General features: G+C 41.6%; 1 protein-coding gene across 1 annotated transcript; it reads right to left on the reverse strand.

The window, feature by feature from the left end:
* Nucleotides 1-4,568: 4,568 nt before the first annotated feature.
* Nucleotides 4,569-11,969, reverse strand: MPV17L (MPV17 mitochondrial inner membrane protein like). The gene is made up of 4 exons (XM_014895171.2): nucleotides 11,618-11,969; nucleotides 10,231-10,301; nucleotides 8,815-8,844; nucleotides 4,569-8,671 (listed from the first exon to the last, which is right to left on the reverse strand). The coding sequence occupies exons 1-4, from the start codon at nucleotides 11,916-11,918 to the stop codon at nucleotides 8,492-8,494; spliced, it is 582 nt and encodes a 193-aa protein (XP_014750657.1). The 5' UTR covers nucleotides 11,919-11,969; the 3' UTR covers nucleotides 4,569-8,491.
* Between the last annotated feature and the right edge of the window lie 841 nt (nucleotides 11,970-12,810).

The raw sequence follows: 12,810 nt of genomic DNA on the forward strand, positions 1-12,810 counted from the left end.
CTGGACTGACTCACTGGGAGAAGTGAGGAACACAAGTGTGGGAGGAATAAGAGTCCATCTGGGATCTGGATGAGACTGGGACTAAGGGAAACAGGCTGATCGGGGAGAAGGGCCAATTTTTAGTGGATCTGAGGACTATTTAATTTCAAACCATCCTTTCAAGATTTTTAGTAATTACAACCCAACTGCATTGTTTAGGAGATGGGGGAGTTATCCTAGAAATAGTTGAATATTTAAAGCTCTGCTTTTGTTAAAAAAGTGAAAAACACCCACTAGCCAGAAACTCGGATGAAAAGAATTTACTTAGATAAAGTAAAGAATACATAAGGCGATTTATTGTAATTAGGAAGTTTTTACCTGCCCATGAAAAGTCACAAAATGCAGTAAGGGTCCAGTTCTACAGAGTGCTGCACATTAGAACAGGTGTGTGGAAGCTACCCTGCTGAGGTCATTTGTACAAAAGTTTTTGCAAGAGTAAGCCCCAAGTGTGTTTCAATTATTTGCTAATATAATATCAGCATTTGTGTTACTGTGACTCTGAAGCATTGCTGCTGCTGCATTTGCAGGTAGAATTAAATTTCTCTCCTACTGATGATGATGTTTTTCAATGGACGTAGCAATATAAATTATAAATGCATTCCTTTACTCATGAAGGCTGGTTTTCTTCTGCTGAAAACACTGTTAATGCAGAAAATGCAAAAATTGGGGTCTCTTCTCACTGCTCAAAACATAATGCCTGGTAGAGAAACAGAGGTGCACTTTGCTCTTGAAGTCATTTTCCCTGACAGCTTCAGTTCCCATTTCTCACTAAATCCTGCCACCAGGAGCTATGGCTGGGCAGGAGCAGTTGGCAAATCCACTCTCCTGTCTCTTGCTCTCTGGCCTCTGTCAGACATCACAGATGCCCCATGGCAGACATGACTTACTTAGATTTATATCAGCTATTTTTTTTTAATAGAAGGTCAGAATACATGGCACAAATTTGGGAGATGCAGCAGCAGAGTCAGGGCATGAATGTCTGGTAGAAAGAATGGAAACAATCTGTGTATTTCAAAAGCTGCAATTCTGACCAAAACAGATTTCAGAAAAATACTTTGCTAAACTCTTTTCTTTCCCATTTTACTTTTGTCTTAGTGAATTCTTTCTATGTTCACTGTCTTTTTAAGGTACAAATTTCACAGAAAAAGCTGCTATAGCATCTGTCAGATACATTACTAATAACCATGGGTAGTGAAGTTACCTGTGTAAGAGTCTTATTTTTGGCATTTTGAGCCGAGTCCAGTGGTATGACTGGACTGACTGTTGTGCAGGTGAGTCACTATGCAGATGGATTTTGCATCAGTGATGGGTGTCCATAGTTGCAAAGGAAAAAACAGATGTTTGAGTTCAGTAAATTTAGATGTTGAGATAAATTGGTCTGGGCTATTTTAGACTTGCAAATACAGCAGGCAACAAGTAATATTTCAGCATATATGTGGGCATGTACATTTTGAATAAACATCCTGTGTAAATTTTGCAAACACAGCAGCACATAGCTCCAGGCACAGCTCTCTCAGGGCCTGATCATTTTCTCATTTCACATAGTCCAAAATGGAAAGGTGACTTTCTGTAAGCTTCCATTTTACCTGCACAACTTGGTACCTACAGAGAGAACTCAAACCTGCCTGCAAGCTGTGAGGCACCCAAAGAGACTGTGCCATTGTCTTGCTGATGCATGTCCCTGTGCAGTGTCCTTGCTCCATTACCCCTGCATCCTAACAGGCAAGCTCACATCTGTGGGACATTTCACTACTCCCCTCACTGGAACTGGAAGCCATAAAGTCACTGCCCTTACTTCTGAAAGGGTTTCTTTACAATTTGAATTTCTCTCTATATTTGTACCTGTGTTCCACTGGATTTTTTTGCCAATTTCTGCCCCAAAACAGTAAATGGGTAATTGCCATGGTGTATCAGGTGTAGTTATGAACACATAATAATTAATTACTGAATGATGACCATTCTGAACTAGATGTAGAAGTAATACAAAATCCTTTAGTGTCATTGGCATGTCATGGCTAATCAGCTGCAGTTAACAGTCTTGTTATATTTTGGATGTAAAAGGATGTGATGCATGAAATGGAAGCAGCAGAACACCCTTAATAGGTAAGCAAAGGTGTTTTTTAATTCTCAGAGAGGTGTAAGCAATGGCAAAACAAGGATACCACAGAGCACCAGTCTCTCAGAGGTAGATTTCTCCAGGCCAGCATAGAACAGGAGAAGAACTAGAGGTGGAAAAAGGAAGCATCAGAACTTGTATTTTCTTTCCCAAATATTTGAGCAATGAGAGGAAAGCTGCTATCCTGGCAAATCAAAGAAAGAATAATGAGGGTTTGTTCTTATGTATGCACACGCTAAGTGCACGTTAGTTATAGTATGATACTAATTCCAGAGAAGAGTTGTAACTTAAATTACTCTGCCACCAAGTTACACCCTGTAAAAGGACACACAATTCAGAATGAAGCTGACACTTCCTCCACAGATAAAGGATCTCATGTGGTGCAGAACTTTGTGTTCATGGTTCGAGTCCATATGGGCCAAACTCTGTATTTATCACAGCCATCTGGGTGCTTATGCTTTTTGGTTCTGTTGTAACTGTGCACAGTTACAGAAATGGGGAACAGTTTTCATTCCCAGTCAGTTCTCATTGTCCTGATATCTCTGGTGACAGAATTACCTACTAGGCTCCATATCCATGCTCCCTCTAAGTCTCTCTTTGTGTCTGTAAGTCTTGAGGGTGTAAAATGGAAAGGGTGGTTTATCAATATCCCATTTTTAAGGTCTTCTGGTAGAAGGGAGCATTAGCAGAGGTGTCCTCTGTTCCATCACTTACACAACCCCCAACTGTGCACACTCACCTGGTGTCTTTTTCCCCCTGTTGTTTTACAGCCCCACTTCATGAGTGGTTTTCCCTGAGCACAGCAAACAAAACCACCTATTCTTCAGTTTCTGAAGTTCTCTCATGTACCTGCTGCTACAGCAGAGCTGTCCTTGACAATGTCTTTTCTGACCATACTTCAGACCTCATTAGGCTTTTCCAGGCCCAAGATTTCTTTCAGCACAAAAAGGTCTAATTGATACTAGTGTTGTATAGCAGGGAATGATACATTCTACTACATTCCTTCATATGACACATCCTACTATATTCACTAAACTGTTTTTCTGTCTGGATACAAGGTGCAAGATTTTTAGGCACTACCACGACAAACTAATAAACTGCAAAAAAAAAGGGAAGGCAATGTTTATTAGGGTGGATGACACTGAAAAGTATATGCAACACATACAGATGTATAATCTGCATTCTTTGCTCTTGTTAAAAATGGATTACAGTAACTTCAGACATCGTGGTGGACTAGCAAGTGCATGTGACTTCTTAGTGCAACTTGGACATTAAGAGAGGACAGACAGTCCTTGCCTGTTTAAGAATGGGAATATTAGGCAGATAGAAAAAATATTATCTGAGGCATATGTGAAACTCACTGAGATTAATACAGCATTACTGTCTACATTCCAAATCAGAGGTTGCACAGCAAAAAAAGGGTTTGCAAACAACCTTCAAGAATGGTATAGCAAAGGGCTAACAGAGCTAAAGCTATTACAGTTTAGCCACAGAATAAACAAAAACTGCTTACCACTACATGCACACAGGAGGCTTTGCCAGCTGTACCAAGTTTTTAAATCTTGTCAGAAATTACTAACATTTTATTAGAACGTTAAGGATAGATTGATGTGGGTAGGTAATAAAATTTAATAGGAACACATAAATAATTTCTTTGAGACACAGAAGATCCTCTGTTGCTTGAAGTGTTTGGATAAGTTCCTAGAAGATGTCATTGGACTCAACATCACTGGTTTGATTCAGGAAGAACTCTTTGATTTGCATTACCCAAGGATTCAGACTGAGTGATCCTTTTTCTTCTTGTTGGCCATGAAGACTATGAAACAGAATTTTTCAACTTGAATTCTTTCCATAAAGCTTCCTCCTCATTCTAAACATACAAGATGTTACCGCAGGGAATGGAGGTGTTGTCTCTCTTCCAGTTGTGGAATATATCACTCCCTTCAGCCTCTGCTCTTCTGAACCATTTCCTTCCCAAGAGTATCCCACACAAGTTTGACTGAGTTAAGTCCTTCAGTAAGAACTCAATTTCTAACCTCTGTTCTCTAGAAAAGCTGTTTATATATTTTTCCAACCTGAATTCCTCCATTCCTTCTGCAAATAATTAATTATATAAAGAAATAATGATATCAAAATTTTGCATCTTTTTAATAAAAGTCCACTGGCTTCAGCATAAGACTTTGAAGATGGGAGTTCTGTTCTGAATTTATTCAGAAATGGCAGATGACTTAATGCATGTAACTAAACTCTAAAGGGAATGGATAATCCCCACTTAGTTTTCACTCTGCTGCTGTGTTAAGGTCTGTGACATCAAATTAAGCTTTTTGCTGCATGAGGTCCATGAAGATCCCATAAGAATTTCCCATACGATCTGGCTTTGTTTATACACATACAAGTTAAAGATAGACAGAGCCAAAGAAAAGCATTTAATGTTTATTAGGCCTTTGCAAAAACATAGACAATTTCAGTCAACTTGAAATTCATTCTTTTAGTAAAATTCAAGTATTTCTTGCACATCTCACTGGATTGGCACTAGCAGTAGAGGCAGCAGCACAAGCAGGAAGCACTGGCACTTACAGCAGAGAATTGGAAGGCTGAAGCTGCATAGATTTCAAAGGTTGTTCTATAAAGAGAACTCAACACACTCAATATATCAGATGTGGTAACAGACTAGATGCAGTTTCACCTTCACTGCAGCAGGAACTGGCTATTTTATGCTGTGTTACTGGGTGGGTGCTTCTGGTGTGAAAAAGACAGAGGCCTTCTGGTGAATTTTCCAAGAAGGATGTATTTAGCATACTAGTAAGCACAGAAGGTTCATTTACATAAAAGATTTGCAGCAGAAAAATAAATTTTGAAATTCTCATTTTATCAAATTCAGGCTCCACATCTCCAGAGCCATCCGGAATAACATGGAACTGGAACTGATATAAATGTCTGCTTATCCCATTTGCTCTTAGAGAGGATCCATGACATAAAAATATCACCTGACTGCAGGCCTAATAGCTACTGGCAGTGTGTTGCTCCTTCCTGAGCACCTATGTGATGTATAATTCTGTTCATCCTGCTGGTTGTGGAAATCTCCATGTTCAGCTGGCAGTAAGATCAGTGCAATTCCTGGAAATAGTCATAAAGCCCTTATGACTGTTTTTGAAAGGGTAGCAGAGAGATATTTCAATAAATCTTGCCTTTTTCTTATTTCTTTTTTTATTCCCACAAGAAATTACTGAGTTGCTAGAAGAAGTAAACAAAAGTTTACATATGTGTCAAATAGGGTTGGACTGGATGACCTGGGATGGACATATAGATGTCCTTTCCAACCTCAACCATTCTGTTATTCGGTGAAATTAATCTTCTAAGCCAAAAAGGTATCAAGAAATAATGAAGGCTCTAACAACATAGGGATTAAGTCCTCAGACTAAACTGTCAGAGGAAGAAAATCTTTGAAGCTCCATTAATTTATGCACACTGAGAAATTGTCCCAACGCAGCTTCGTTATTTTGCATTTTGTTGGTCTGAAATGTTTTTCAGACAAATCAGGGCTCATAATTAAAAGGGAGAAAACACAATTTCTTTTAAGTGAAAATGGATTTGTGTTACTTAGCTGTCAAGTGCCTTAACAAGAGAAATGGAGAAAGTGAAAGGATTATGCAGGATCTAGTCTACTGAAATATAAGAGCCATAGGTTTCCATTACATGAAGGAACTGTACTTCAAGTAATAAAAAATGAACTCTCCAGCCAGAGAAACCTGAAGACAAAACAGGATTTAGCTCAAATTCCCAAGCAAAAAGCTGGCAGCACAAAAGCAAGAGCAATAAAGCACAGCCTGTATAAGCTTTTAAACCCTTTAAAATAAAAGATGGATCTTTCATTTATTAGTTAGTCCTGATGAAGAAGGGCATTAGCATTATACAGATCATGAGTTATAAATTCTTGATTCATCTGGGAAACAAGTTTTACTAACCATACCCACGAAGAAAGATTTTTTTGCTCTGACTTACAGCAAAATATCACATACTGTTTACAGTAAACCAACAGCATTTCACTCTCCTTGTAATGACATTATTTTCCAGTTCGTTTCTCCAAGTGAATGCCATTAATCATTAAACACTTAAGGCACAAGCAGAAATAAAAATAAATAGCATCTGTAAAAAAAAGTTAAATACATAATTAGCACACCTTACTTGAAACTTTTAGCTTTTACTAAATAGAAGAGGCTTTAGAATACCAGTCTGGTCCCAAAAATATCAACAGAAAAAAAAAAAACACTACTGAAATTGCTTCTTTATCCTGAGGACTTTCTACACACAAGAACAGTTTAATAGCTGTCTGAAGGATCTGTTCACTCATTTTTTAAACAGACAGACAAAATGCAGTTAGTTCCTCTGTGAATTTCTACTCCTCCTGGGATGTCCAGCATCAGGACTGCTCAATTCACCTTTGTGATTCATGCAGCAACATCCAGCAGGGGAATTCCATTCAGCAAATGTAAGCATCTACAAAGAAGGTATTGACACAGCAGCCAGTCATCTGAGCCTCCATGGTACAGATGGAGAAAATGGGTCCTTACAGTGCACATTTCAACATACAGAGCTTAAACCAATTAGCCAAGCTGGAGATGTCCATGCCAAAGGAGTCAAAAATCAATTAAAAAGAATTCCACCTTGAGGCTGTAGGCAGGTGTGCTCTTCCACATCTGCCTGTGCAGCTGAAGATGGAATTGCAGTGACTTGTCCATCCTGAGAGGGAAGGCACCTCCTCCACCTGCCTGCCAGCAGAACAGGCTGTGGAAGCTGCCCCCTGCCTTCTACCCTCCTCTCACTGCTGCAATCCTCTGGCCAAAGCCATGCAGGCACTGTGCAGCACTCTTGACCACTGGGACATGCTAAACAAGTTGATTTTACCTGAAATAGATTGGGCAGTGCTTGCAAGATCCCTTTTCCTTTCTCAGCTAAGCTGCACTGGGCTCCTACAGTGACAAATAATTGTTAGCAATATATTAAGTAGTACAGCTGTTGGCTAAAAGAATGCATATTTATAGCCTAAGCAGGCTTTGGTACACTGTTTAGACAAGATTCAGGAATTCAGACGTTCCCCAAAGTGGTTTATTATTATTGTAACAGAGGGATGAGTCTTCAATCATTAAATCAGATACTCTTTCAAGCTTACAATTTAGTAACTTCAAGGCATAAAATCCCACTCTAATATAACAAGGGCTCCTTTTCTGGCCTGATTTCAGCTTACTGCAATACAAAAATTTGCACAGTTCCTGTTTTGAGAAACATATGCAGATTTTAAAAATACCTATATCCAGACCTGATCTTCAAGCTGACAAAGCAAATCCATAATTAATTTTCACCTTCTCCTAGTCTCCTATGTATAATTACCCAGTGTCTTCTATGAGTAGGAATGCTTAAAAACCATTTGAGGAAGAAATGGGATTTCCTGATATATATATATATAGAGCTGGATTCTGCCATTCATGTTACCTTCCTTCTCATGTTCTTTTTCTTCAAAATTTTAATTATAGCTTCAGCATGATGGAACAGCTGAGAAGAGTAGAGGAGTCAAGACTCCCATGTAGCCTTGGCCCTTGAGGAGCAAAGGAGGCAGTGGCTGCACACAGAATAAAAACTCCCTGCAGTGCTTGGGTGGGTTCCACTGTGCAGGAGCTGCTTATGACTGACCCCAAGGGTCAATGGGCAGCACCCACCCCAAAGGGCTCTGACCAGAATAATCTTTATTCTCCAAGCTAAGGTAAAACATGTACATATCCTATGAAATAATAATTTCCTATATAAATTTTCATGCAGAATAAAAGTTGGTCCCATAGAAAAGTGGGCTCTACAAAGACAGCACTTTTGCTTCTGCTCAATGAAACAGATTCAATGTCACTTTTTAGATATGGAATCCATTAAATTTTGTTCTGCAAAGTAATCTTGCATTGATAACAATTGTCAAGTCCGACAACTGATGATTTAATGTTCTATTCCCCTTTTTCTCACAATTACAAGTTGCTTGAAAATTAAATTACAGTTAATCTTTCTCCCCAGTGAGCCAGTCTGACATGATGTGCAAATGCTTACATTGCCCTGTAAGTCAGTTGTTCCCAGATGAGATGGGCTGACAGCATGAAAATAATTACTTGTCAATATACAACTGGCCTCTTTTATGGAAAATAAACAGGCACAAAGACAAACTGTTCCACTGCTTATACTGATCACCAAATGTTGAGATAACTGCTTATTTTAAACACAACAATGAGGCTGCAGTGTGATTTACTGACTTTCACAAATTAAGTTTAGCAATTTAGAATGTGTTCAGAACTAAAGTTCTTATTTGTCTGATGATTCTTCATCTGCATTGACCTTCTCTCTTTGGAGCCACATAAATGCTGACTTTGCTGTGCCATCTCCACTCTGTTGGGAAAAGCAAATGAAGGAAGCCCAGACAAAGCCACAGAGCCCAGTGTAAGCTGTTCGCAGGTGAACTGGGATCAAAATGAAGTTTGACAGCTGTGTTGGAAGGAGAGAGAGCTCAGTTAGTGCTCCAGGCATTGTTACACACCCAACAACTGCACTTCTCCCAGGGCCAGACACAGACACAGGACCCAGCTCTTCAGCAGGGAAAGGCTCACAGAGTCACCCTGGGAACTCACCTGCACAAAAGGCCAGTACATCAGTCCTGTCTGAAAGGAAAACGAATCATTTGTTATTCTTACGGATTTCAACCACCAAGATTCATTTTTTCCACATTCAGTGATGACTGAGATGCATTTGAATAAAGTTCATAAAAGCTGTTCAATTACAAATGGAGTTGCTTAACCTAGAGGTTGCCATATTAAACTTCTGATCATCTTCATGGGCTTCTATGCTCTGAGTTTTTCAAACACATTATTCTAACTCACTTTAAATACAAAACCCTAAGCACAGTTAAGTCTTCACAGACATCTGACACCAGACACAATAAACGCATTTACCAGATGGGTGAGCAAATGTTTAAACATGTGAACATTTGTTTCAGCCATTAATGAAAAATATCACTGAGCACTATTTATTTCACACTTGCAATGCTCCTTCTACTTACTCATACATGTAAGGCATATTTAGAAAAATCAATGGAAAATTTACTCATAGAACATAAGGCCAATAGAAACCTTATGTTTTGATAGGCTATAGTGGGCACTGCTTTTAGAATCATCTTCCACAGGAATAAAAATAATCCTTTTCCATCCTACCTATATAGTTCAACAATAAGAAGAGAAATTCATACTGCAATCACATTTTCTCCTATTATCTTTTTTTCCTGCTAATCCATCATTCTTCTTGCATCTGAGAAATCTTTAACATTCTGAGCTTGCTCAGCTCTGAGGCAGCATGGATAATTTTGTCTTGCGTATGCAGAAATGCAAATTAAATCCAGCTGTTTATATCAAAGCCTTCTTAAAACAAGAAGTTTTGTTTCTGAAAGTGAGAAGTTTGTCACTGAAAAGTACAGGCTAAAAATGATTCTCAAAGAAAGTGTCCCTGTATTTAATGATTTTAATAGGTGTGCATGTAAGTGTTGTCAATATTATCACTAACTAAGCACTCGTGCGTGGGTAGTTCTTAAGACAAAGGATAAAAAGACCCTGAATTTGTGTTGTGTTGTAGGGCTGTCATTCAAACAGAGCTGGGTGCAAGTGTTATGTATATAAACACTGCACATTTATTTTAAGTTATTAAATATTACATTAATGTTATATTAATAGAATGTTATTATAATTATGCTATTAAATAATAATAATTAATTATATTAATTACGATTAATATATTAATGTTATATTTAATATATTTTGAAAATTCGGTTTTTAAATGGCATCGTTTCACCCATCTGGCAGCACTGCCTAACCCAAACTGCCTTTACTTCATGTGACTGCTGGTAGTTAAAGCTTCCTACACATATTCAAATAATGGAGTGAAAGAAAGAAAGAAAGAGTAGAAAAAGAGTGTTGGAGGAAGGAATATTTCGAATAGTTTATCCCTTTTTTTTATTTGTTTGTTTAGCTGTGAGATAAGCAAATTGCTTGCCTCACCTTATATGTATTCCAAAATTTCTTTTTACAATCTGAAAAGATGTCCTCTTTCCTCTGAAGGATGCTCATACCTAGTGGTAAAATATTTACAACAATAAGAAAAAATGCAAAAAATTAAATATTCATATTTTCCAGTGACATCCCAGACCCTTCTCAAAATATATTATATTTGAAAGAAAAGCTGATATGGTTACAAAAATACCATTCTGACTACCTAATAGTGCTACATCAAATCTCATCCATTGACTTGACTCCCAGCGCTGACACCTGAGACCAGCTGGGATTTACTGGGTGTGCAGGTGTTGTTTCTCTGTTTCTCTGCCATACCACCACCGCTGGTGTAGTGGTGGAACAGAGAGGATGAAAGCACCTTTTGCACCCATCAGAGAGAAAATAAAGCACTTAGCACGTAAGCACAGGCTCCTTAGTCCAACTCTGGGATCCTTCCAGGTATTCACATACCTTGGGGTTATCAGTATCCCTCAATGGATACATTATTTTACTGCTACGCAATTCAGGGACTTTTAATATCCCCTTTTCTGATCCTTCTGTTCCTTGGACAATTCTCAGCTTAAGTTGTGACATAATTAAGATTTTGAGAAGTATCTGGTGTTTGATTTTTTTTTTTTACTTCATTTCTTTTCAAACACAACTTGAATTATTTCCCTGTCGGTGTGATAGAATGCAGATCTCCCAATCCCAGACAAAAAGAGGACCTGTCTTACTCTTCTACCACCTCAAGTTTAAGTTAAATGAGAACATTTAATTACATTCGTTTCACCTATTAATTTTCTTATTCCCTCATGTTTATTTCTGAAATAGGTACTAGACTTCTTTAAAGTATCTTGTTACTTGTTAGCTTTTGAGATCAGCCATTAGTAGCATGCTTTATTTCTGTAGACTCACAGCAGAAGCTGGTCCGCTGAAGTATGGCATTTCCTGACATTTACAGCTGTGTTTTGGAAAATGAGACAGCTGATGCTGAGAACTGAGCACAGCAATTCAAACAGACATGGAAGCTCCAACCCTCGCAAGGTGCTTTGCATTCTTTGTGGCGAATTAAAAGCCACGGGCCCGGCCGAGCTCGGGGCAGGCGTTCTTCGGGCCAGCACCCCTCGTGGAAAGCTCTGAAGTGCCACAGGCGGTTCAGCGCCCGCGGGCATCCTCGGGGGAGCTGCCGGGATCTGCAGAGCCCCCCCGGCCCCCGCCCCGCTCCGAGCGCCAGCCCAGCGCCGCTTTGGGGTGCGGGAGCCGCGCGGGGCGGCCGGGGGTCCCCACCCAGCCCGGCCTTGGAGTGGATGCCGGTGCCGGTGCCCGAGGCAGGCGCGGGTCGCCATGCGGTGCCGCCGCCGGCGCGGGGCTCCGCGGTGGAGCCCCCGGCACTCACCCGTGTAGAAGGCGAGGACGGCGACGGGCGCGCCCAGCAGCTGATCGCAGAGCACCTTGCCCAGCACGGCGGGCGGGCGGCGGCCGGGCAGAGCCCGCTCCAGCGCCCGCAGCCACACGTAGCTGAAGTTGCCGTGGAAGGCCAGGGCCACCAGCGCCACCCGCCGCGTCTGAGCCCAGTCGGGCGGCTGTCCCCGCAGCAGCTGCTGCGCCGCGTCCCCCGCCGCGAACAGCCCCCCGTAGAGCAGCACGTTGCCGAGCCAGGGGAAGCGCCGCACCCCGCGCAGCAGCGCCCCGGCCATCGTCCGCCGCCGCTTCCGCCTCTTCTTCCTCCTCCTTCTCCTCCTCCTCCTCCTCCTTCCCACGGGCCCGCCCGCCGCCGCCCCGGCCCCGCCGCCGCCTCGCCATCCCCGCGGCCCCGGAGCGCTCGCTGTGCCAGGGAGGGCCGGCTCCCCACGCCCGGCCCCGGTGGGTGGGGGATGAGCGCGGTGATGGCGGGGCAGCCGGGCATCAGCTCGTGGGCTCGCTTCTCAGGTGCCTGTGCATTCACCCCGAAGATGTAGGTGACTGTGTCGCCTGGGCTCTGGTCGAAGCAGCACCATGGGGTCACTGTGCATTCGTGCCTCAAGTATCGAGTGACAAATGAAAACTAAGCACCGTTTCCTTATTATCTTTATTTAATTATCTCCTTGTTGCGTGCTTACATGAGTAGGTTACGGCTTTTTCTTTTCAGTTTTGTCCTTGTTTTGCAGTCTGAGCAGGGCCGATGCACACCTGCGGAGCAGCAGCAGCCCGTGGGATTCCTCTGCTTTGCGCTCTGCTGCTGAGACAACTTGAGGAGAAAGCCACAAATAATGTGAGGTTACTGAGGAGACTCGTGTACACACAGAACCAGTGCCACAAAGCGGATCTGAAGTGCACGGAGTGAGGTGACAGCGAGGGTGGCCCATGTCCAGTAAGACACTTGGCCGCGGAAGGAAAGGAGCGCATCCGGGAGCGCCAGGGAAATCTTGCTGCTAGCAATGGGCTCAGGCTTGACCGAGGGAACCATCTCCAGGCAGGAGGTGGTAGTTCGCTCTGTCACCTAGAAATGCCTTTGAAACTATCATTCTTCCATGAACGACTAAAAACAGTCAAGGATGGCTTGCAGATTTAAGTAAATTTTAATAAGAGTGTAGAGCGCGCTGCCCAGCG

Source organism: Sturnus vulgaris, chromosome 16 (genome assembly GCF_052056855.1).
Source record: "Sturnus vulgaris isolate bStuVul1 chromosome 16, bStuVul1.hap1, whole genome shotgun sequence".
Taxonomy (NCBI): Eukaryota; Metazoa; Chordata; class Aves; order Passeriformes; family Sturnidae; genus Sturnus; species Sturnus vulgaris.